Source organism: Fopius arisanus, unplaced genomic scaffold, assembly GCF_000806365.1.
Source record: "Fopius arisanus strain USDA-PBARC FA_bdor unplaced genomic scaffold, ASM80636v1 scaffold00025, whole genome shotgun sequence".
NCBI classification, from domain to species: Eukaryota; Metazoa; Arthropoda; class Insecta; order Hymenoptera; family Braconidae; genus Fopius; species Fopius arisanus.
The window spans coordinates 1,103,216-1,129,682 of record NW_011887764.1 but is presented as its reverse complement, the minus strand read 5'-3'; the positions used below and the strand labels follow the sequence as shown (position 1 = coordinate 1,129,682).

General features: G+C 37.0%; 3 protein-coding genes across 4 annotated transcripts in view; 2 read left to right on the top strand and 1 right to left on the bottom strand.

Annotated features, from left to right (window-relative positions):
- The first annotated feature begins 1,455 nt into the window (after positions 1-1,455).
- On the top strand, positions 1,456-15,285 carry LOC105264822 (organic cation transporter protein). Of its 2 annotated transcripts, XM_011301966.1 has the most exons (10): positions 1,456-1,904; positions 6,374-6,475; positions 11,160-11,479; positions 11,548-11,651; positions 12,139-12,293; positions 12,529-12,839; positions 13,191-13,503; positions 14,074-14,255; positions 14,367-14,500; positions 14,762-15,285. In XM_011301966.1, the coding sequence occupies exons 2-10, from the start codon at positions 6,448-6,450 to the stop codon at positions 14,817-14,819; spliced, it is 1,605 nt and encodes a 534-aa protein (XP_011300268.1). In that variant the 5' UTR covers positions 1,456-1,904; positions 6,374-6,447; the 3' UTR covers positions 14,820-15,285. The 2 variants fall into 2 exon arrangements, with proteins under 2 accessions (XP_011300268.1, XP_011300267.1); XM_011301965.1 differs by lacking the exons at positions 1,456-1,904; positions 6,374-6,475 and adding an exon at positions 10,009-10,229.
- A 1,041-nt stretch (positions 15,286-16,326) lies between these two features.
- Positions 16,327-20,004, top strand: LOC105264820 (protein yellow). The gene is made up of 6 exons (XM_011301964.1): positions 16,327-16,416; positions 17,969-18,243; positions 18,337-18,548; positions 18,865-19,072; positions 19,144-19,482; positions 19,571-20,004. Exons 2-6 carry the CDS (start codon positions 17,979-17,981, stop codon positions 19,780-19,782), a joined length of 1,236 nt encoding a protein of 411 aa, XP_011300266.1. The 5' UTR covers positions 16,327-16,416; positions 17,969-17,978; the 3' UTR covers positions 19,783-20,004.
- Positions 20,005-21,834: 1,830 nt separating this feature from the next.
- Positions 21,835-26,467, bottom strand: part of LOC105264819 (GTPase-activating Rap/Ran-GAP domain-like protein 3) — a gene marked incomplete in the record, with an annotated part of 18,163 nt that continues 13,530 nt past the window's right edge. The window contains 5 exon segments of the mRNA XM_011301963.1: positions 21,835-22,465; positions 22,965-24,264; positions 25,505-25,773; positions 25,932-26,144; positions 26,263-26,361. Coding sequence (XP_011300265.1) covers positions 22,218-22,465; positions 22,965-24,264; positions 25,505-25,773; positions 25,932-26,144; positions 26,263-26,361 — 2,129 coding nt within the window.

Sequence of the window (26,467 nt, the reverse complement as noted above, 5' to 3'; positions counted from 1 at the left end):
TAAACAATTACGATTGCATATCACTTGCGAGGTGTTGCAATGTCCTTCGCACTAACATATCACTCTATCTTCGAAAGTTATACTAGTGACAGAATTGCGCCTTTAATTATTATCGGCTTTTTGCTAAATTCTGGGGCCGGACAAAAAAATTTATTCGATACTTTCTTTCGCGTGAAATTTCACTAGATTAAAAAAACAACACGTTTTTTTATATTGAGTAAATCATTTATTGAAAACAAATCAATTTCTATTTTATCTGAAATGGATAATTTTCTTACTTCTAAATTTATATACACCCTAAATTTTATTAAAAAACTGCGAACATAATTTTTTTATTCATTCTCTGATTTTTATATTATATAATATGTAAATTGATGGAATAAACTCAATTTTTATTAAAAGAAAAGAAAAACTGTATTAAATTTGAGTGAAAAAATAACTTTGTAGTCCTTTAAAGAAACTTTGTTTATATGATTGAAATAAATAATCTCTCCAGTTTTTCTAGTGAGAAAACGGTGATTGAGGAAATAATACTTTTTCATATTCGGGTATTCACTAGAGCTTGACCACAATTGAATGATTTTTTTATTGTACTGTCGAAGGAATTCTTCAATCTACTCTCTTCTCTATTCCAAGAATGTTGAGCATTATCATTTTCGCAGCATGTTATTTTCTTGAGTTTCCTTATGACCAGTACCATTAATGATTACATCGATAGATAGAAATGCATCCACTACGAGTGGTAAAAATGTTTCATAAAAAAAAGTACGATTCCGAGTAAATATTTTTTGAAGGAGACCCTTCTGCCCTCGCCGAAAATGCCCATCCTCCCTGGAGATTATAATTTCTCCAGATATTATTATTAAGATAAGGAAAGCCCACATTCTTGTCTTGTATTTTACAAACAAACTTATGTTTATTACTGTCAATCCCTAAGCAACATTTAGCGATTGGGACTTGTCCCGGGAAAAGGCAATGCACCTTTCGAGGAGTGAAAATATTATTGCTCCAAAAGTCCTAGACTAAGGCCCAACTAGTGTTCTTAGAGCGTATCTCTTGCCTAAAGTAAAATTACAAATTATTCCTTGGGAATGAATGATGTAAGTGAAAATACAAATCGAAGTGTTCATTACTTCAACCCTCGCTTCAATCCCATAATGGAATATTCAAGATATTTTCTGAAAATTGGCGTTGAAACAACGCACCGTTTCCAGTTTGCCATTTCGCAACAGAATTTATTTACCAGAAAATTGTTTTTTCCTGTCTGACAAGTCCTTTCCTCGAGTGTTTATATTTTTCCTATGACTATTGAGAGTAATAACGAGTGACTTATTATCGTAATCCCGATGTTGTTATGACGTTTGATTATCCACCACAGTTGCGTAAAAATCCTCCTCTCTTCGGGTGTCGACCACCACCACCTCCTCTACTCCTCTTTAACGCGTGGCGCTCGTTCCGGGAGCCCATTTCAAGACCGAGTTTATGCCCAACAAACTTACAGCGCGAGTTTCAGTTTGTAACGTGCCACAGTAACCAACAGTAACGCCAATCGAAAATAAAAAAAAATATATATATATATATATCGGGATTAATGTGCCGCTCCCTAACGAGAGCAAAAAAAAAATCAATAGCGGTAATAAAAAGCGCGGGAATAGTGGGTGGAGTATATATTCAAAGTTAATAGTGAACTTGACGCAATTCTCCGATTTGACGGTTAGCAGAATTAAATATATCTCTGGGGCTGGAGAGTTGGTTGACGTTGAGTTGTATTGCTAGAGGGTGGAGATAAATAAATCCGTGTGACAGTTGAAATTTGAAATTGAACCGTTGCTCAGGCGCCGGTGGAGGGCTTCCGGGAGGAGAAAGAGCGGTCGTTGCACTTCCGGATCGATCGGAAATCTATAGTGAGTACAACGATTGCAACTGAATTTTTATTTGACTGGTGAGGGAATGGAGAAATGCCGTCAGCGATTGAACGCTGTGGGGAAATGTTTTTTGTTATTATTAGACGAATTGTGCGCGAATTTTCCGGGGAAAGGTGCCAAATACATTCGTTGGCGCTCGCCTCATTTTATATTGAATATCTCAAATCCGGGGATTTCTCGTAAATTTTAACGGCGTCGCAATAAGACAGACTTGTTCTCGGATTAGAATTTTTTCTCCTGTTTTTTTTTTCAATATTTTACATTTTTTTCATACATCCAAGTCGCTGGTCATTTATCAATCTTTAATTGATTTCAAGAATAGATTTCTTCAATGAGGAGTAAAAATAAATTAATACTTTGGGGAAAACAGTTGTGTATGGAGTAATTAATTTTTAATTTTTAATTTTTAATTCCGTGATTTAAATCTTGCAACTGTTAATGAGAAAGCAACAAAGCAATGCAGTTAAATTCTAGTTTACAGCATCGCGAAGGTGATAACTTACTTGCTGAACAGTTGGCTATCACATTTTCTTGGCAACATTGAAACCGAAATCGAAGTTCTATTACACATGCCACAGTGTCACATGTTAAAATGTAAATTTCACGCGGATAAAAACAACAGCGAATTTTTTTCCTTTTTGATTTCCCGTAGATTACCATTCCCATTTGTCGCACAGTACTGTTCATGCATCATTGATAGATTGAATGATGAAACAACGGGATGGAATTGAGAAACACCATTTCATTTTAATTATTAGAGAAACCAGTTCGTAGGTGATTATATTTATTCTTCAGTCGAATTCGATAAAAAAATTTATTGAAACTGTAATTACTATTTTCTATGATACACCTCTCGTATAAATTATACTTTAAATATTAATTAAAACCATTCACTGGATTATAAATATCGTATATAATTTTACATTCGTCTCGAGTTAATGGTTCTTAACAGATCGAATTTTCCTCAAATAAAATTTTATTCTCGGAATAAAATAAATCAGTAACTTTTATTGTTAATCATTTCGTCAAAGTTTAAAAAAATGTCGACAAAATAATGCTATTGAATTAATAATTTACTTTCACTTGATAAATTATTAAAAACCTTTATACCAAGAAATATTTCGAAATCTTGAATTATTTTATTTACCATTATTTTTAACAATGAAAAATTCTTGAAATAATATAATTCCACTTTTTTGTCGATGAATTAATTAATCTTCCAATTGTTAGTGCACAACTCAAGATCCAAGTAATCTATAATTTTTTAATTATATTAATAAAAGGTTTGATTGAAGTAATTTTTTCAGGTACAATTTTTTTTGGAAAAATGTTTTTAAGCTTTCAAAAAATAAAACAATCCGGCCATTTCTCAAGTAATACTTTAATGATTAAAAGAAATAAAGGCCTGAGTAAGCCATGACGAGTAATAACTGATTAATAAGCGTCATCAGGACTATAAATAGTTTATAATTTGGAATTCCCCTGGTTGCACATGTCGAGACACTTGTTACGCCGGTCACCCCCACAGTGCGTAACATAAATACGTATATCTCTGTGTCACGGGCAAAGCCTTGATTATCGGTATGTGACGAGACATGGCCACTGCATTATTGAAATACGAATGCACCGATATTTCTGTCGTTGCTTACCTCGTCCCACTGAGAAAAAAATATTGTCCACAACCAAAATTTACTTGACCCACCAGAATGCGTCAAATCTCCAGCTAAAATCCGAACTAAAATTCTCAATTCCATTCGCAAATAAATTTGTTTAACCTTAATAAATCAATTAGCCGATGTTTTTTTCCGTAGTCAACGGAATCCTGACCGAGTAATGCCACAATTTTTCGTAATCCTGTCAATATTTGCTGCAGATATCTCGCGGTTTAGAATTTGCGTCGGTTTAGCATGCATATCGCGGAAAAATCGACACATTCGGAGATAAGAATTTCGTCACACGTGCGGGAGGTTCGAGAAGTCACGGGATGTAGCTAAATCGTTTAATGACGGGCGATGTACAGTTGATTTTAATTGCCGGCTGAGCAGGCACGCTGATTCTTATCAGGCAAATATTGTAAAAGTTGTTGGATGGGGATTATTTTTTTCATTATCAATTCAGCGACCTCGTTCTCAACCGCAGCATTCTCTCCGACAACCGGATCAATCGGTATTGCTGAATATGAATAGAAATACGAGCAAATATGTGGCCATTCTAAAATACCTGGACCGTCCATCAGAGGATTCATGAAATCGGGAAAAATTTACGTGCGAATACCTGGCAATTTTCATTCCTATTAATAATTCATATTCCGTTATTAAAGAACTCAATCAACAGAATCATAACTAGAATTATCAATACTCTATTTTTTGCAATACAAAAAATATTTCTCTCCGAATTCTCTTGAAGCATTTCTTCGTCAAGAATATTTGATCGCAGATATTTTCAGTTGCTTCACATTTTGTAATATATTGATAATAATTTTGATAATTAATAATGATGATATCCTAGTCCAAGAATTTTATGTTTTTTTTTTTAGAGAATCTCAGTGGTAAATTTTTTTTCGTTGGGAATCACTGGAATTAGTTGAATTGAAGGAAAGTTGAGACGCAAGTCGAGTTATCAGTTATGGTAGTTCCAACACGTCATCGTTGCGGCTGGGCTGTCGGTTTAAATCAGTCGAAGTGGAAGGAAGATTGTCTCATAACACAGAGAATTAAAAAAATTATTCAAACAGAATTGTTCAGGCCTGCCTGATTATCATACGTTCACCTTTTTTTATTGGAAAACCCCGAAGACGTCAGCATTGCACTTCTTGAATCTCCGACGAAGACCTAATTTTTTATTTGTTAATCGAACAGGAGCAAGACAAAGTGACACCGTCACAGGAGATTAAATAGGATTAACTATTCAATAACGACTAATTTGCCGCGTGAATGGATAATCGTCAGAGATGAGTTATAAATAGTCTGGCATTTCCCTCAACCCAATTTTTATCGATAATCCAACCATTGAAATAGATAAGAAATAGATAGAAAATAAATTGGACAGAGAAAAAAATTTTCGTTCTCAAAAAGGAATTTTAAAGATTTTTTGTGAATCAAGGATAAAGTTCCCCATATTTTCCATATTTTCCATATTTTCCATATTATTCAGGAAGAAAATAAATATTTTTCTCCATTGTAGATTCACCGGAAATTAAAAAAAGGGATGCATTCCAATTAATTATTCTATGGGTAGTGAATGGACTGGATTTGGATACATAATTATCCGTAACGATGACAATTAAAATATTGAGTATTCAACTCGAGAAAAAAATAGTAGTGAAAGCTTGGATTTGAATTATTTTAGCTCATTCTCACGATTCCACTGGCCGTTTCAACGCAACAATTATTCATACATTATTATCAGTCATTAAACCTGGCCTCTGAGATTTCCCCGAGAACCTATCGAACCCTGAATAAAGAGAAATTATTCAATATTTATCAGTTCTCCTTCTCTCCCCTCGATGGTGAAATCAGAGAAATTACTGTAATTAGCTTCCATTTGTTGTATTTGCCACTCGGGTGATTCGATTTGTAAGTCATTCGGGTTATAAACTGTTGATTTGTCAATTCCCCTCAATTGGTGGTACGTAATGGAAGATTTATCAGCAGCTAATTAATTTTGGAAAATTTCTATCGACAATCCAGCGGCGATCGTATTCCGGTGACATTTAATTCACATTCAACCATTAATGCACATTAATGAATTGTTAATGCAAACGAACATCGGGAATTGACAGAATTGATTAAATTCCTCGAGTCCATTTTAGGAAAGTGTTGGTGTATTTTGAAACGTGATAAAATAGTCAATGACCTAAGAATAATTGGAGGGGTACGATAAATTTAAATTTCTGGTTAAATTCAAATTCTCGGTTTCAACATTTCCGGCGTGCATCAAGTTAACGAACAAAATGTTCAACTCAGTCATCCCCTCGAAAATTGTTATCATGGCATTTGACATTTAACACTTGCTTATCCCGTCCATTAAGGAAACTCTCCATTCTCTGGTGCGATAACGAGAGGAAGAATTTAGACCGAGTCTCGGTGAAAAGAGCTCCTTATCACCACAGGTGACCGCATCACCCCAAAAATCCCCAATAATCACTAAAAATTCCTCAATAGTTACTAAAACCGCCGATAATTCATCTCCTTATCCCAAACTATACCCAAAAAATACTTCCTTCCAGACTTTTAACACAAAGTTGACATTCATTACGATATTCGGATAATTATTCCCTAAAGATTATTTAAATATTCTAAAAATTATTACCACCGGCACGAGAAGTTTCAATTTTTTTTAACGGAATAAGGAAATCAATGGGAAATTCTAATGATCTATTGGATCACTAAAAAATTCATCGATAATTAATGGTAATTAATTTTAATAACAGATTATTCATTTTTCAGAGTCTAAGAAAATTTCTTCATCGCAGAAAAAGCACCAAAAGCTAGAGAATTTGGGGTCGGCATAGCCCGGTGATATGAAGAATACTCAAACTAATGGATACGGTATGCTTTTCCATTTATCTTTGGAGCAAATTTGTGGTAATGACGGAGTATTGAAGGCCTCTTAGCACTGAGTGTATGAATGGAAAGGTCATTTTGAATCTCAAGGACCGGTGTTCCATGGTATCTGGGGAGAAAGAAGTTAATATCCTTCGAATACGCCTAAAAAATCGAACATTACTTTGAAAAATTAAACATTACGCTCCTATCATTCGCAAATTACAATTCAAATTGATAATTAACAGTTTTTAAGCTTATGCTTTCTAATCTCGAATTTCCACTTGGGAAGTATCAACTTGCGAATTTCAAACGTCTTGAGTTGGAACTTCTTTGAGCCCTAATTAAGACCTTGAAGCGTCTCAATGTGATATTTTCGTATCGAAATTATTAATCCCAGGTTTTATTCTAAATTAAATAAATTTTCATTCCAACCCTTCATTCGGAGACCAAGCCACACCTCAATTGAAGAAAAATCTGAATAGTTGAAACGTGAAGATTTCAACTTGAGAATTTCGAATGTTTGAAGTTCGAGTCTTAATTTAAGACATTTGAAATCTCCAAATAAATCGTTTGTCCGGGTGTATCCATCTCCAAACTGTCAACATTAAAGAGTTATTAGACTTTTTAAAAATTTCATTACATTTCATTTCGTATTAACGATGGACTACCGACTAAATACTAGACAAACTTGACGACTGATAAAGCGTCTCGCAATGCGTATTAGGTCTGATGATTTACGCAAATGTGAATCACCTGTGTTTGATGCTGGCGCCAGCGAGACATGTATTTAGAATATTTGATAACTTGTCATAAATTTCCATTCATGTGTAAAACACGAGACGAAAGACTAATAGCCCAGCAAACGAATTCGCTAATCTTCAGTATTTTGCTCCTATCATTCGCAAATAAAAAATTTCTACATTTAGTTTTTTGGCCGAAATGAGAAGCAAGTTTTTCAAATGCCTTGGGTGGCTTTGATTTTAAAAAAATTAACCTTGATACCTGATAATTCACCAGCAACTTACAACCCTGTCATAGCAGATAAGCCAGAAGATTCTAACCGCAGTATAAAGAACTCCTTTATAATTCAATAAATCTCGGACTGGCGTTGCTCACCTTCAATCCAGTCTAGTTGTTTTGAAAGTGCCATAGTATCATTCACGCCTGAGAATAGAGCAACAAAGCTGTGGTATTATCCAGCTATTCATGTCGTTGCCAATCAGACCGCATGTGGCTTGTACTTTGGGAAAAATGTGCGAAACATTGAGACCATTTGCTCTTTGTCAATAACAAAATTATAGCGCTGGTGGAATATCTGTGTCAAATATCGCAACGCGGTGATACATCGGTGCAGCCTTCGTAGGATAATTACCTTTGAAAATGAAGAATGCAAAGTTGATTCACGTACTTAAGCCGTTTATTATTCGAAATGAACTATTTTTTCCTCATGAACCAGAGCAAAATCATTAGGCATTTATGATATTCTTCTCAGCAATAAACACCAATGATTCCAAGAAATGAAAATAAACATTTTTATTCCGCAAAATTGTTCGACAATTACTTTAACTGATTGATGACGTGATAATTCAATTTTGTTGCTGGAAAATTCATTAACATGTTAATTAACTGGGATTTTCGTGTGTTGGGAGTTCAGAAAATTCAGATTTCATTTAATTTACTGATTTATTTGCTAATCACAGTATGAAGGACTCAATGCATGATGGACTTTTCTGATAAACGAGACCTTTAATCTCGCATTGAGTTAGAATTCACATCGAGTAATTTTTCTCTTTATGAAAGGATACATCTGAAGAATAGAGGATGAATATAAAATTTGACTACATTATTTACACTTTTTTCAATATCCGTTTTGACGGAATTGAATTTCAATTCCGACATAATCGAATCAATTTCTTCGACTTTGTTTTCCCGACGAGATAAAAATCAGTCGACATCATGATGTCGTCACTTCTGACGTCAATTATCTGCTTTTGGGATAACAAATCATTTCTAATAAATAAATAATAACCATTTCTACATGGTAAGCCTAAATGAGAACAGATACAGATTTTTTTAAATTTTTTAAAAATAATTAAGAACATGTATTAAATATGTATTAAACTTCTTATCTAGAAAATTCAACATTAAATACAATGAAATTTTCGATAGATTAAAAATTTCGGGAATTTATTGATCTGAAAATCGAAAATTACTGGAATATTCAAAAAATAATTGAGCTGTCAATGAATCTTACAGGAGTTGCATGTCAATTTGACGTCGAAAATTAAAATTTGAAATTTCAAATATAATTTTCCAACAAGTTCCTGGAATTGGCGAACAGTGTCTAATGGTCAAAGGTCGCATGTCCCTTTTGCAATCACGAGCTGTCAAATCTAGCCATCAGGGCGCCCTCTATTAACAGCTGTTGACACTGACACGTGATATTATTGACGCCTACGATATTGTGCCACCGATTCGAATGTTTCATTCCATTGGCCAATCCCAGTTGTTATTTCAAATACACACCCACTTTGCTGTCCACTCAGAATGCCCTATCTCCATGACGTGAGAGACACTCCTACCCTCGACAATCATCATGGCATTCCGATAATATAAACACGTGTCGATGGAATTGTACGAGCTAAAGATCACTTATCCATTTATTTCTCTTAAATCTGAATCAGGAGATGAATTCTGATGATCGATTAATCAGTTATTCGGCTTGTCCCAATTGGCGATAGTTAATCACTTCAGTTGAACTCACTTTAAACTATTTGTTGGTTGTTTTTTTATGGGGATGATGCAATGAAAACTTTTCTTACATTTGTTAATAAATTATATGCAAATTTGATATGTCCGTTGATTGTTTATTGATTGATATGCGAGAAAGAATTTTACAAAGTAGGACATTTTTTTTCTTGATTCGCTGTTTGCCAATAAATTATTGAAATCATCTCAAAAAGCCCGTAGATTTCTGCTAAAGTTTTGGAAATTTTTTCTCAAGTTCACCGAGAACGTTGGAAAATTACAGGGTGATGCAACTTTGTGAAACATTGAATAATAATAAAACTTAAAAACGCTATATTTCTTCACGTCAATTTTATCAACCGTCTCCCAGAAATTCGAAAAAGATTGAAAAAAGAGGAGATATCAGCCATAACTCCCCGAAACTACCAATCGTATTCTTCCATCAGGATCAAATCAATTAAAACTCTTCATAGTCTTGAGATCAAGTTTTTTCATTATTAAAATTTGTCTTAGCTCGTCAATGATTCAATATGGAAAACCAATTGGAGATTCTAGAAGTTTCAATAACAGTATTTTGCAATATGATATTCTCTGCAAAATAAAAAAATATTGTCTCAATATGTTTCCAAAATAGTTTGCCGATTTGGAATAATTTCCCCTTCCCATTATTATCCGCCTGAATTCTTCAATCATTATCAATCCTTTTATTTATGTTCTTTTTGTTGAGTAAATTTCACTGGATTGATAGACAAGACTCGTTCGAGCCTTGAACTGTCTCGCGGGCCGAGGAAAAATCAGTCGTGCTCGGGGACCAAAGTCTCGCGGCAGTTTTATAAAATCGGTCGTTATTAGAAACCGAAATCGAGCGTTTCCTCAATTAATCGATCAGAGTGTCGGGAAGTTTCTATGAACATCGACGAAACGATCAGTTGCCCTCAACAAATCGGGGATTAAATTAGCATCTACCGATTTCGCATGGAAACGCTCCCATTAATTCCGAAAACACGACGTGAGTTCTCATCTCCTATTTAAATCCAAACCACTTGTTGGGGTTTTTAATTCCTGCTACAGCAATTCCTTTCGAGCACATCACTACGAATTGAATTGATCTGACCATTGATTTATTGTTAATGAGGTTAGTCAAATTAACAAATGGTCGAGTTAAATGTATCATCAAATAATCATTAATAGTTGACGAAAGAAAGGTGAAAGACGGGAGTCAATAGGGCTCTTTATTATCCATTTGTTAATAATAGTTAATCGTCTTTTATCGGCGTGAATATAGAGCAGGGAAATAGTGTGCGTTGGATTACGTAAACAGCGAGAAAATCGCGCAATTATAAAATCGATTTATCACAACGCGTGTCGATTTAGGGGATGATAACGCAAGGGGGGGGATTTTTTTTGGAGAAAATAATAAGGTCGGAGTTGATAACACCGAGGCTGGACCCCGATTATTGGTGAACTCGGGTCGGGGAGAAGCTTTTTTTAGATATTTTTTGGATATTCACTGAAATGTTTTCTATACGATTCATATCTTCACAGAAAATACAAAATTGATTACCCTAAATATAGATTTATTCCCGTAAAACGATTTTTTTGAAGAGAATAAAAATCCCAGCCCACGAAATAAACGTGAAATATTTATTTAATTTTTTTTCTTTTTTTCGCAGAATTACACAATTTATTTGTTCAATTAAAATGAATCATTCCAAAAACAAAAATCAAAAGGGATTGATTTTTTTCTATCGACTATCTCATGTAATATAATTTCATTAAATTTTTCGGAGAACTGCCTCAAAAATGCACCAATATCTCTCACGAAGATATTTCCATTGATTTTTTTATAATTTCAAAAAATGAAGGGGAAGGGTTGATATATTTTCGAAAAATCGTGGAGCATCTGGTAGAAGTGATAATTCTATTGATCTGATTGCAGCGGAAGTGAATGGTAAAAATGCCGTCAAAGAAAAGGGACAGAATGAGCATGAGGAGGTGGACGCTGTCCAGGAGGCAATGGGAGCCCTCGGGAAATGGCAAATCCTCATTTGCCTGGCGATCTCTCTGGTGAAATTTCCAGTGGCCTGGCATCAGCTGGCAATAGTATTCATGGCACCATTGAACCAGGGATATAATTGCACGAGCCCACTGCGTACACTAACGAAGGACCAGTGTCTCGTTGATCTCAATGGTACTCGACTCCCGTGTGATAAGTGGAATTTCGAGAGAACAATCTTCCCCGAGACCATAATATCACAGGTAATTAATTCCTGCAATGTACTCCCTTTCATTAATAACGTGTGCTGATACTCGTTATGTCATTTCAGTGGAGTTTGGTGTGCGGTAGATCACACTATGCTAATATACTCCAGTCGATACTCATGTTTGGAATTTTACTGGGGAATATCACATTCGGAAGTTTGGCAGATCGGTGAGCAATAATATTTATCCGTTCATAGTGGAATTTTTTTTTGTCAGCACTAGTGTAATATCTCTTAGAGCTGAAATTTCAAAATTGCGAAACAACCAGGAATTATTACACACTTTTATAAACGAATTTCCAGTAGAAACGAATGCCTTTAATTTTCCGCAAAAAAATCAGGTAATAACTACCCTGAATGTTTAATCCTCGACAATTTTGTTGAATTTGGTATTAGATTTTTACGATGAGTCTCCAAATTCAATTTTTCATTGCAAAATCAATTCTCATTTCAAATGAAAAGTAGAACATTTTCAATATATATGAGTGGTTCAGCAACAGTTTTCAATTGAAATTTAATTCAATCTCACATAATTGAAAATTTAGAAGATTGTGACTGAATTTTCCATAAATCTCTAAGAGGAATAAATAGAGACATTTAAATATGATCGATATTTAATCAATTAAGAGAAATAAGCGAAGTAATCACATTTCGCAGATTTGGCCGTAAGATTCCGTTGATGATATCCGTACTTCTGCAATTGGCATCAGGAATTGGTTGTGCTATTGTTCCGTGGTTTCCCGCTCTCCTAATTCTCAAATTACTGTCCGCGATGGCAACAGGAGGAACCATGGTCACGAGTTATGTTATTTGTAAGTAGGAAATTCCGGAGAATTCACTGACAATTTCTGCGAATCCTTGAATGAAATTCCACACGAATTCCCATCTGTAGTCCCTGCAATCGTACAAAACGTAATATTCCTCGTGCAATTCATCTGATTAATTTCCCCACAGACGGAGTGTTCCTTCCGTCCCCGATCAAAAATAGCTTGTCCCTGCAACGAATGTATGTCATCAATTTAAATTGATCGAAATGCTCCTTCTCAGGTATGGAAATGGTCGGCACTCAGTGGCGAGCTGCAATCACAGTCCTTTATCAGATTCCATATAGTTTAGGTCACATGTCATTAGCAGGAATAGCCTTCTACTTTCGTCACTGGCAGCATCTCCAATTAGCAATCACTCTGCCATCGATTATTCTTCTGGGATATTGGTGGGTTGTTCCAGAGTCACCCAGGTGGCTTCTAGCTGTTGGCAAACAACAGGCTGCATGTAAAATTCTCAGGAAAGCTGCTAGAGTTAATAAAACCGAGGACAAGGACATTCCGGAGATGGTCCGAAAACACTGTCTGCATCAAGTGAGATTTTTTCATCATTTCCTTCATACTTGAAGAATAATTCTTCTACTTTCCATAGACGTGCTGTCTTTTAATTACAAAAAAATGAAATTATCTCTGTGGTAGTGTAATTTAAAAATCCACTCGAATCAACTAAAGATTCTTTCAATGGGATGGAAATTATTGAAATGAAATAATTAATTTATTCACGTGAAATGAAATCTATGAAATAAAATCTATGAAATGAAATAATCGTAAGTCAAATAAATAAAAAATAAAGTAGATTGTCCCATAAATAAAATCATCAACATAATGATTTTTTGAGAAGTGATCTTCGAAATATTCGAGTGATTGATGGACTTTTCTCATCAGAATTCGAGGAAGACAGCCTCTGATCATGGAGCATCGATCCTAGATCTCTTCAGAACCCCCAACATGAGGATAAAATCCCTAGCGATATTCTTCAACTGGACCGTTTGTGGAATGGGATTGTTCGGTATGACTCAGTACATTGGGCAAGTGGGTGGTGATATTTTTCTGAATTTCGCTGTGTCTGGAGCGACTCAGATACCTGGAAACTTCGTTGCTTGGTGGGCAATGAATAAACTCGGCAGGAAGATAACTCTTATCGTCAGCAATACTGTAGCTGGCCTAGCAGCCCTTCTCTTGATCACAGCACCACAGAGTGAGTATTCAAGATTTAACGCAAACATTTTGTGTTTAGATTTATGTTTTTGTGGTTTTTCATGTTTTCGGCAGAGAAAGGATAGACCACGAAAGTAATTTTATATTTCATCTGAAGGGTTTGGTTTCGCTATGACGGAATATATTTTCCGGTTTCGATGTTCTACATAGATTTAGGAAGGAATCATTTTTCACAATCATTTCGGCGACGTCCCAAGATTTTTTTACAGTCGATTGAGAAATTTGAGGGATGCAATGAGGGATGAAGCAGTTGAATGTTCTCAATGATGACTTTTTCAAACTATTTTCAACAGGGATATGTCTGTTGTTCTGGAGTTCTTGTCGACTCCTGGAAAGTCATCGATTTTTCTGAAAAATTCGAGACATGTGCGATGCAATAAAGAATTTTTAGTATTGGCGAGAACCAGAAAATTTCTCCACAATTTAGCGAGTCTGACGATTTTCGAAGCTATAAATTCGGATCCACGTAGAATCGCGATTGCCGTAACGTCGTAGTAATTATTTATTTTCCTCTTTAAGATTACTAATAATCCCCTTGAATTGACCGTAGATGCAGCTTGGCTGAGGTTAATTTTCGCTTGTTTCGGAATTGTTGGCATGTCAGTCTCATTCACGACAGTCTATTTGTTCTCCGGCGAGCTCTTCCCAACAGTCGTAAGAAATATCGGCGTTGGTACAAGCAGCATGTGCGCTAGAATTGGATCAATGGTGGCGCCATTTATAGTTTCACTGGTGAGATAAATATTTTTACTGGGGCTGAGAATAACGGGACGTCGATTTTTATTAGAGACATTCAATTACACTTCAGTCTTTTCATCATTTCGTTTTTTCCTCCAACAACAGAATTTTGTGCCTTGGCTGCCGCCTGTGCTTTTCGGCATATTTCCACTTGTTGGTGCCGCTCTTGCATTGATATTACCGGAAACCAATGGATGCACTTTGCCAGAGACACTTCAGGATGGCGAGGACTTCGGAAAGTGCGTAATTAATTTTTTTAATATTTAAAACAAAAAAAGAGAAATTCTGTGATAATTATGAACATCTCGTAAATGAAGAGAGATAAACAAAATTTCTTATCTATTTTTTTGTCGGGCGTTACGTGGACTAAAAGAAATATTTTTTGGAAAATTTAGTTCTCTTCTCCTTTGGGAGTTGTTCACTGATGATTGGGGACAGGCCAAATGCACTAAATCAATTTAATTAATGATTAATTCTCATATTTTATGTTTATTTTGCAGGAAAATTAAGAAAATCAAGAAAACTCAGAAAGACATTGAGGCTGAAGCTACACTTTGATTAGTTAGCCATACGAAACCCAATCAATCATTCCACATTTTTTATTTATTAATTATTTTTTCCGAGATTCTAGCCGAACTACAAACACTTAGAAGAATTATAGTTTTATAGAAATGAACAAGTGTTTTACGAGATTGTGAAAGGATTGGGTGTAGGCTCTACGCAAAATTGAAGATCCAAATCTTCTATTTATTTTCCAGATTTAAAATCTCCTCGAGACTGAGGGAAATATTTCTGATAGTTCAGAAAATATATGAGCCAATATATTTTATAATTCGAGCTCACTTAATTTCGAATTGAAGGTTTTTACTGGTGAACGTCATTTGTTAAATGAAAAATTACACACATCGATGTTTTATAGTGAACATGTATTTTTGTATGACTATTATTGCCTCATGAGTACACCAACACTTTTGTATTTCACAATATGTGTTCTCGATGTAAATAGATGAATTATTTTGTAATACTGTGAGTTTGTACGTTAATCCCTCCCTTTCTGCAATCATAAGTCTTCTCGGCTGAGGTGTTCTATGAATTTATTTTTCCTCGTCTCAGCAAGTTTCTCAATAATCTCTGGACTCGACGATTCTTTAATTATCTTCTTGCCTATTACATATGCAAAAAATTTGTAAAAAACCTTATGAGTTCTCTCAATTAATAATAATACTCATATAAATAATAATAATAATAATCCCTTAATATTTCTACTTTTCTTTCGATTGGATTTTTGTCGGTTTGAAGTTTGCAACCTTTCTGTGTAATTTTACCGTTGAAAAGAAAATTAAAACAAGAGATTATCGTAATATTATAATTCGTATAGAAGAATCAAATTGGATTATTCAATCCTGCTGAATACTGTTTACTGACAATTTCAGTAGAGTAGAAACTTCCAAAAATAAAACCCAACAGGATAAAATTTAAAGAAAAGATCACGTTCGATATATAGTCGATGCGGGCCTTCTACAGATCTAATCTTATCTGGATTATTTTGTTTATCTTACAAGCATAACTATTTTTATGGGAGACAGATTAATTCGAGTAATGGCGTCCCTAATGAGAATTGGCGCGCATTCAATGGAGATAAAGAAAAGAAAACCGATGGAAAAGCCAGGCTCATGAAAATAATGCCTTCAATGCAACATTTATCAATAAGAACTACACGATAGAATATGCTCGAGGAACAATAGACAGGGAAAAACCTTCCTGTAAACCCCCCGAGACAGTCCTCCAGTAATAAATTTCATTTGCAATTAAACAATCAAAGCCGCAAGTATATCACTGCTGTATCCCTGAATTCTAAAAAATCTCATCACTCACAACTGTTCGCATCCTCAAATCCACAAGCGTGGCAGCAAAAATTACCATAATCACGGTAATTTGAGGATTGACAGTTGACAGGATCAGCCTGTTTACTGATAGATCAAACAAGAGAAGTGAATTCATCATGGAAAATCCACCGTGTATAATTCTAATCGGTGCCGATGGGACAACAGTCTATTGCCCACTGCCTATATAAGAGACTCATGTATCCGAGTAAATAACGTCATTCACGGTTAGGCCATTCTCCAAGCGATACCTGTTCTCTCTGGACTAGACTGTGAGTACTAGGTTTCGAAATTCTTTTAAAATAACTTGCTGATATTATTTCAGTCTACGCAACCTTCACCTCTATTAATTCTGTGACATTAGAGTACCAAAATTTCATACGCGCGCATCAAAATATCTATTCCTTGAATAACAACATTTTTCTGCAGAGAATATCTGCCAAAATATCGGAGAAAATATATAAAGCCATGTGTGAATATAATCATGTCATATACCCGCATGTAAAATACCTTTTCCAACACGAGTTCACAATTCCCATTTGCTTATTATTGAATATATTTAATGTGAGGTAGTAAATCTTCAGGTGTGTCGGATATGATCTGACACTTTTTTACTGGAATTTTTACATAATGAGAATTAAATAACATGTAATTGCATTAATTATTGTAGAAGTCCCGTTACTTTTAATTTATTCTGCCATTGTTCCCTTGAATTGGCATTCTGTTTTATTGAGTGAATTTTCTCGAGTCCCTGAAATTTTCTCAATGTCAGATATTGGTCGTTGACATCGATGATCGCATGACAGAGCGAAATGACTAACACGTACAGAAAGAATTGCGACTGCTCATGCATATTTCCGCACTCGGGACAAAAATTTTTTAATAGAGAAAGTGTCCTTCGCTGTTACGAGAGCAGTGAGCTGTTGCCAAATACTTTCTCGTCTCCTCTTCAAGTCCTTCAGTATTCAAATCAAGGTGTTTTGTTGGGTATGTAAATGGATGGGATACAAGAGATTACTGGGAATTTTCCAGAGGTTTTTCATCTACGTAGCTCAAAACTTTTTGACCTTGTTGAGAATTAATGCCGGGCTAAGAGAACACACGGGTTAAATACTTACATCAATATTCTTGACCTGAATTTGGAGATTTTCGAGGAGCTGGCAATATCTCCCCGAACTTCTCGGGAAATCTTTTTATCACTAAACTTTAGGGAGATTTATCTGGTTAATCCTTTCACTCGGATTTTTCGATTCATCTCAATTCCCGTGTCTGTGAAATTTATGAATCAAAGGCCGTCATTTAATAGTAGAAAACTCGGGGTCTTTTTTTTATCTCAATGCCGTGTGCAATGGTCACGTTCGTTGAGTCATGAGTGAGAATTCGTTTTGATCAGTGATAAAAGGCTGTGCATGTGTTAGAATGTTGCAATGCGGGTGTGGCAGGACAATTGGTTGACATAAAGACCCGTATCAACCAACAATAGTCTATCGTTTCTGCGTACCTCCACAGCAATTGATAAAAAACGCAAAACAAGTTAATTAGGCTCCGAAATAATAATCAGTCATTCACAATATTATATATTATATATTTCAAGATGATGAAATTCGAAGGTTTTGCTCCACATTACAAGTATTTTTTCAATTTTTGTTCAAGTTTTACAAAATTTGAATCGTCCAAATCGTTTCAATTGTATAATAATAATAATAATAAATGGATTAATAATAATAATAAATGAAGCTTCTCACTCCATTCACTTCAAATTTGAAAAGTCTGTATTTTATATTCTGCATTTTGTGGTATAATGATGGAATTTAATTTTTGTAGTGTCACAAAGATGTGGTACCTGTTGTTCCTTGCAGCAACATCCGTTGCAGCGGATCCTTTTGAAACGATAGCCTCATGGAAAAAGGTTGCGTACAATTTTCCAAATGACTCGTTGCGCGAGTCTTACACAGCATCGAACAATTACGTACAGGAAAACATTGTTCCCCTTGGGTTAAATGTATGGGGTGACAAGCTCTTCATTACAGTACCAAGATGGAAGAAGGGAGTACCAGCTACTTTGAATTACGTCAGCCTGAGTGAAGCCACAGCAGCCAGTAATATTTATCTCCGAGCATTAATTCAACCTAGAATTTTCAATTTTTATCTGAGATCAGGCGTCATTAATTACCCTACCCCTCTATTTTCAGCTTCAGAGAACTCATCACTGTTACTCAATCCCTATCCCGACTGGGAATCAAACGATGTTCGTTCACCTGACGCTATTGTTAACATTCTGAGGCCGAGGATTGATGCTTGTGATAGATTGTGGGCTGTTGACAGTGGAGTTGAGGATATGACCGGGGAAGGTACCCAGGTTCAGCCGAGAAAACTCATTGCTATTGATCTGAAGACGAACGAGGTGAGTAATTCAAAGTTCAGAAATTAATGAGCCATGACACGAGACATGACATGCCTCTTTCATTGATTTAATCACTTTCCAACATCAATCGCGCTACATATTCTCAAAATAATTCACAATTAAGTGCACATCACACAGCAAGACTTGACAATACGCATTTATCCAGTGAAGAAGAAATTGCAGTATTAACGTATTTGCTTATGGAGCGATAGACGTATGAGAAGAAAGAATTGTATGAATTTGCCGGTGGATGTAACAGAAGAATAAATCTATGGAATTAAACTCGCTGGTGTGAATGATTGATGAATTCTTCCAGATTATTCTGAGATACACCTTCAAAGACAGCGACGTCCAGCCAAATAGCTTCTTCGCTGACACTGTGATTGACGTCGACCCGCGAAATTGTGAAGAAGCTTATGTATATAATTCCGACCTTGGAGCCAATGGACTTGTCATCTACAGTCTAGCCAAGAATGACTCGTGGAGGGTTGAGCATAATTATTTCCACATGGATCCATTCCATGGTGATTGGCCTCAATGGACTTAAGTTCTACTTTGTAAAGAATATTTTAACATAACTCATTGGGCATTCCAGGTGATTACAATGTCAGTGGATTGACCTTCCAATGGACAGATGGATTATTTGGTATGGCCTTAAGTGAGCCGAAAGAGGACGGCTCCAAGACCCTCTACTTCCATCCATTTTCTGGTATTCATGAATTCTCCGTTTCAACTAGTCTATTGAAAAATCAAACGGCCCTGGCCAATCCTGATTACCGGAACGAGTTTCGTATTGAGGGAAATAAAGGAGCGAAAAGCCAGGGAACATCCTCAGCTATTGATTCGGAGACTGGAATTATTTACTTCACCCAGGTCAACAAAAATGCAGTGGCCTGTTGGGATACTCATGAGCAGCTCAACCCGGATACCTTCCGTGAGTTGGAAATTCCATTTGGCTGAGGCTATCCAAATCCTCTGGGTTTATTTTGGATTATTCTGTTACTGATAATTGCTATTTGCAGGCGTTGTAGCGCAGGACGATAACGATCTGGTATTCCCCAACGACATCGTCATCGAGCCGAAAAGCAGAAAATTCTACTGCCTCTCCGATAATTTGCCAGCTTTCCTCTACAGTAATTACAATTTCGACGAAACTAACTTTTACGTTCATAGCGCGTCATTGGATGACCTCACGGCTGCATGTCGAGCAAAAACTCAGTGCAAGGATGAATAGCTATTACTTCTGGGAGTAGAGTAATAGTCAGCGTTAATTGTAGTTATTTCTAGGCTGTAAGTTGGTTTATTCGTTTTACTTTAGCTGCTTCTCTTTTTATTGTGGATGATTCGAATGTTAATCCCATGGTTTCCTGAACTGCACATTCATGAGGACTCGTTCCTCCCGTACTCTCGGGGGGAATACGCCCGGAGTTGTAATAAAAAATTATGTGAGAAAGAAGCATGGATTTTCTGAAAAGCGTTTCAGATGTGAATCATATATGAAATTATTTTTTTTTATGCCTGCACAAACAGCTATTTTCAGGGGAGGGGACGATTTACTTTGCAGTTGCTGTAAATGTAAAAAGAAAGATAGCTTATCCGATGCGCGAAGATAATCCGCGATCAGTTGCATTTTCAATTCAAGATTAAAAATAGTAAAAAGTCATGGAAAAAATTATGATTTACTCGGAGACTAGTGAACCGTCATTCCTCCATAAATCATTTCTCCATAAATCATTCCTCCATAAATTTTATTCCCAATGGAATCATCAAATTTGCAATGAACCTATTCTCGACACTTGGGAATTTAATCCGTGAACGAATATTTGGTATTCCCTTGAGAACCCTGATTCGTTACACACTTCCCCATACGAATGGGATTCGTAGACGGATCGGCAACATTCCTTAACGGATTTGTCATTCCGTTAATCTTCCGATTCTCATCAACGAATCTTTAAGATATTTCTTATGGGAATAAGATTCGTGTGGAAAAATAAAATTGTCGAAAGAACGATTTTCCCTCACGAATTTAAAAGTCCCGAATCAAAGTGATCAACGAATCATTCGTTCCTTCACGGATTACATTCCGTTTCCGTATTTCACATGTATTCCTGAATTCTACACAACGTCATCACCTACTACCACCCGCATCGCCAAATCCACCGCCTTAGTAGCTAAAATTACCATAATCACGGCGATTTGGGGATTGACAGTTGACAGGATCAGCCGGTTTACTGGTAGATCAAACAAGAGGACTGAATTCATCACGGAAAATCCACCGGATATAATTTTGATCGGTGCCGAGAAGCAACCACCATTATTGCCTACAGGCGACATAACTATAATAACATATTCATAACCGAGTAAATAACGTTTCACTTCCCTGAAGTGTCAGCACCAGGTTCTGATATTCTTTAAAAACAATTTATTCTCAATGTATTCTCAATTTATTCATTATTATTCTTTAGTCCATGCAACCTTCACCTCTATAAGTCGTGCGCCATTCGAGTGTGCAAATATCTCCTTTGTACGAACCGAAATACTTATTTCTCGATACACATCCGTTTTCTACGCACAATAATTACGAAAAATATTGTAGAAAATGTAGAAGTTATGAGACGAAACGTGTAGCCACGTGTGACTTTACCTTCCTAGGGCACAGGTGATCTGTTTAATCCACTCCCGTTTTGATCTATTAATATAAACATAGAATGCAGAACGGATGTGAGATATCTCTGAGAATAATTGGCACCTAGCAATTTCCTATTTGTAATGATCAAGTGAAACAAAAGATACTCCCTCGAATGTATGAAGATAATCCAATCAATCACATCTCTAATTCAAATTGACACGTTTAACGAGGATAAACACGACGTACCCTCGATTGATATACGGGTCATCACGTTCCCGTAACCAATTTCACTCTGGCACCTGACAACGTTCGATGTCACATCACCTGCTACCGATTAATTGTAATCCCAGTAGCTCAATCCAATTCAAAATCCGAATATCACGAGTTCACCCTCAACTCGTTATGTTAAACGAGAAACGAAAGGACGTTGGCTGTGAAGAGTAACAAGATATCGTTGAAAAAAAGAGCAGCGTTGATCATCTTGATAAGACTAGATAAATTCGAAATGCGATGCTCAGAGCACATTTCCACGAAACTAATTTAGGAAGTAACATCTAAGACTTGGTAATTACTCCACCTTATCACACCCGCTCCATCTATTTCAAGGTGAGTCGGATAAAATAAGTTGAATTGCAATATTTCAGAACATAATTTATGATTTTTATTCAATAACTTTTCTCAAGAACCATCTGCTTCAATTTGATTTTTACAGTGAGACACGGCTGTACGTGTAACAATATTTCATTATTTATAACACATTATTATCGTGGACGATAGACCTAGACATTTCTAAAAGTAGAATTTTTCTCATTAATCTCCTCAATTCTTCACCACTTCGATCCAGCAAAACACGTGGCTCGACGCACTGCGCCGTTTTATCCACAGCTCGACTAAAAAAACAGATCCCTCGGTCCTCACTTTAGCCATTTGTGCTGACTGGTGTGGACGTGAATCAGATCCATTCCGGAATCTTCACGTCGGAATGATCGGGTGAGGGAGTACCTCAGTGTGTTTTACGACTGCCCTTTTCATGCTGTCATTTATTTGCTCGGGGTGGAGGCTGAGGACGCCCCGAGATTCGGTGTTGGGCTGCTGCTACATGATCTGCTGAGCAATCTGTGGGGCTCGACACTCAAGAAATTGGGATCGCAAGGCGGCTGGGTGTTCACTATCTCCGGCTCTACTGGACTTGTGCAACGTTCTCGATTGCTCGTCTTTGACGTCGGTCTGGATAGGGTGTGCAGAGGTATTGTGTAAATCCTCAAAGGTTTCACATCATTCTGAGAGTCTGAAAATTACGGGTTGTGAGGTATTATTCTGGGAGATAAGGAGAATGTGTTTTTGGCACGTCGCTCACCTTATGAGTAATAATTAAAATTAATAAAAAATATTCCCATAGTTTTGAATTTCTGAAAGTGTTATTGTCATCTACGGGGGGAATATACGCGAAATGAGAGGGTGTAGAGCTATGAGTGATTTTCCTTTCGCATTTTAGTCTGTTGTGTTTCCAAGGATTTTACCATTTTCTTCGAAAACGAAAGAGAAATGCTTCCCCGTCCTATTACTGACAAAACCAGTCCACGCGCAATTTCAGTCGTTTCTTTAGGAAAAGTAATATGCATACCCTTTACAAAGGTAAAACCTTGAAAATGAGAGACCAAGAGAATTTCAATTTTTTTTTTGTCCATCAAAGCGATTCAAACCTAAACCTTATCATGCTCTTTTTCCCTCACACGCTCAAAAACCTAAACACACTCACTAAACATTTATAAATAAATATAACTCACTGGTCAAACTCGACTGTGAAGTCGGTGGACTGCCACTCCTGTCTTCCCTCTCCTTGGTATCAACCCGTATCCTCTCGCACTTGTTTGCCAAAAATTCGGGTGCAGTCGTAGCAAAATAGATATCCCGCTTGGAGCTAATAAGCGTTAAATTGGGCATTGTGATAGTATGAACAAGATTACCATTAATAATTAACCGAATTTCCATGGTATCAGCGGTGAACGCGATAACATACGGAAAGGCACATGCAACAGCTATTGGTACAGAATTCCAATTGAAGTCAAACTCGGTGGCTGCGGCACTCTCCTCAGAGAGTTTCTGAAAGTGACAAATATTATTGTAACACAACAATACTTCAGGCTCCTCGTCCTCCCTGAGATCGAGTGCAGCGATGATATGAGGCTTCATGGATGCCTCAACATGTAACGATCTACTGGTGCCTTCAGCCGAAATAAGTTCGAAGTGATGGCGTAAACCACAGCAGAGCAGCCACTGATTGCCGCCCTCAGTGCTCTCAATGATTGTCACGATATTCGGTGGCTCAGAGGCATTGTACTCTTTAATCAGTAAAAACCCATCGACTGTGTCAGTATCAGCCGCCGAACACCAAGTCGTCCACGCAGCGTTGTGCTTCCACTGCAACAAAGTTAATCTCCTTCCGACAGCAACGCACATACGTAAATGCGAGCCACCTGGTCTCGTTAAGCTGTACAAATGACATCCTCGAGTCCTCTCTAATTTTCTCTCCTTCACGTGAGACCGTGTCCTCGTAATGGGCGGTCTAGCGGTTGAAGCGTGGGTTGTAAAGCTCTCTAGCACCTCATCGTCCTCTTCAAATGAGTAATCATCGACAGTGTGCGCCTCATCGCCATCCAGCTCACTCAATCTGTAAACGTGTACACCGCATTCCTTTCCTTTGTCACCAGCTCTGAATAGGAGTATTCCGTGCTGTTCAACGACATCGAGTTGTCTGATAAGGACAGTCTTGTCGAACAACATCTTGTTCTCCATTCCATCCTCAACCAGGAAGGTACCGTTCTCGGTGGCTAATACCAATTTGTTCTCCGACCATATGTCTCCGCAGATCAAGTCGTGGGAGAAATCTGGGTAGATGCAGCGGGGCTCCCAGGGTCGGGGCTTGAGGGGGCCAACAGTTGCCAATGATGTTGGCGCTAGACCTCGAACGATCGCTTCGAGTTTCAACGCCTGGCCAACTCTAACCATTTCCACAACACGTGTTTCCTCTCTCCTTCTTCCTGGAGTTTCAACCACATCCGACAATGCACGTCTGTTCAGCATACTCTGCAGGCGTCGTAATACGGAATCATCGTTATTAGGCCAATCAATATGTTATCGTCTATCTATTGCTTGTGTGGCGGTTGCTGGGAGCTAGGGGGGGTATTAATTCGACGCGCAAGCATACCAGGGCGATTTGATAATACTCTGATAATGCTTATCGTCCATATGGACGTGCTCATTCTTTGATAATGGGGTTTTGTTCCGATTGTGGAACAAGGAGATCAATCCAGCAGCGAAGAGGTACTAGTTGATTTTGTTAATAGACCGCTCGTTTTGTGAAAATTTGTCAAATTTTATAGAAATTCAATAGTTCATATTTTTAATGCATTACATAGTAATCAAGATATTTTTAAAATTAGATAGCCCTAGTCATCAGTTGGTATGCAATTTTTTGGGGCGCATCTGTGAATTTAAGAGTTCTTCCAAAATTATTGTGGATCTTGTGCAGAATGCAGTTGAACATTTATCAGTGACCGGTCGAGTAATTCGGAAATCTTTGAAATTAATTACCCGGAAGAGCATCATAAATTTGCTCACCCTTGAAGCAGTCGTACATCAGGAATGAAAGGGCAGAGTTCAATGTCTATTTTCATAGCGTCTAGTACATCACTATTTTCGTTACAACTCCGAGTGCATCAACTTCACTGACTTTTCCTGACAATTATTTAAATTATTCAACCGTTAATTTACAGTAATTGTCAGTATTTCATCGGAGTGGAAAATTAAAACAACGCGCACTAATAAAACGTACCTTATTTATAAAATCCGCGTACCCACCCCACCCATTTATTAAAAAAATTGAAGTAGGGCAATAAAACATGAAATAACTCTTGCAAATGAAGGAGATCGAAAAAATCGGTAAAAGTAACTGTTCGTCAAAATCGCCTAAGTACCTCGAAAATGTTTTTTTTTTTCCGGTAATGACCGGAAACAACCATAACTTTCCCCAACCAAGTGAATCTTTTGTGCGTCTTCACCTCTTCGCCACTGAATCATATCTCGTTATCGACGAACGATTAGGTTTTAGGGGCAGTATTATTATGCTTTAGGAATAAATGATTGCGATATGGAGTTTGAAACTGACAGGGCTGATTTATTCAATGAGAGGTCTTTTCAGGTAAAGAGTTGTCACCCTTTCTTATTGATAACAATTGGATTCTTCCTTGAATTCTTCCGGGGAGACTTTTGATAACAAGAAAAGCGAATACGCTACAGTATGATTGCTTATACGTACGGAACTTACGTTGCCCTTGGCATCCTGAGTGTGTTCCTGGTACAGATCTCGTAAGAGAGCATCAAGGGTTCGCTCTCGTTTCCGGGAGAACGTCGGAGTGTCGAATGTCGCCTTCTCTCCATTGATCAGCTTCACCAGGAGAAATTCACGGAAGTTGTACGGATCCTCGAAGACGGGGGGACAAGGTAGACTTGGACCAAAGAGAGGAACACTTTCGTCGCAGTATATTGCTATTCTCCAGCGCTCGTTCTCCTCGCTCGTCACCACGGCGAAGACGTCTGCAAGTTCATTTGGACGCATAGAAAGAAATTTCTGACTCATTCCTCGTCTTTATTGAAAAAATGATTACATAATTGATATAAATAAAAAAAATGTTAATGCAGCATGTTTATATTTTGAGAGGGTAATTAAGGAAATTAATTTAGGAAGTCCTCACGAGTAAATTGACTCCTTATGCAGTTGGGATTGAATGTCTCCAGTACGGACGGATCGTCCGAGTATATGATATTTACAATGTCATTGCCGATATGCCTCTTCCTCTCCAACTGTTGTGGATTGTCCTTGGAGTGAGGCAACATCGTGCTCACATGGTACATGACCTCGTGACCAGCGTACACCGTGTAAACACTCTCTTTGCCCGTCATATCGCCTGCATTTCAAGTGAAAAAGTGAACAAATACGAATGTCACAGGAGTGAAGGCAACTCAATGGGACTTTCAGCTTTTTGTCCTCTTTACGATGAAAAATAAGTAAAATGAAGGCTTCACCTTTGATGTCTAGACCACCTCTGTACTTGTCCCAGCCCTTAAGGCGTATTCTCTCCCCCAGAATCTCCAAGAACCTCTCGAACCCCGAACTCGCCCTCTCTGAAAGGCAAAAGTGGATCGATCAGGTTCCTGGCGATGCTACTCTGATCATAAATGGCTTTTTTCAATTTTCTTTTTTTCTTTTAGTGTTTTCGGTTTTTTTTTT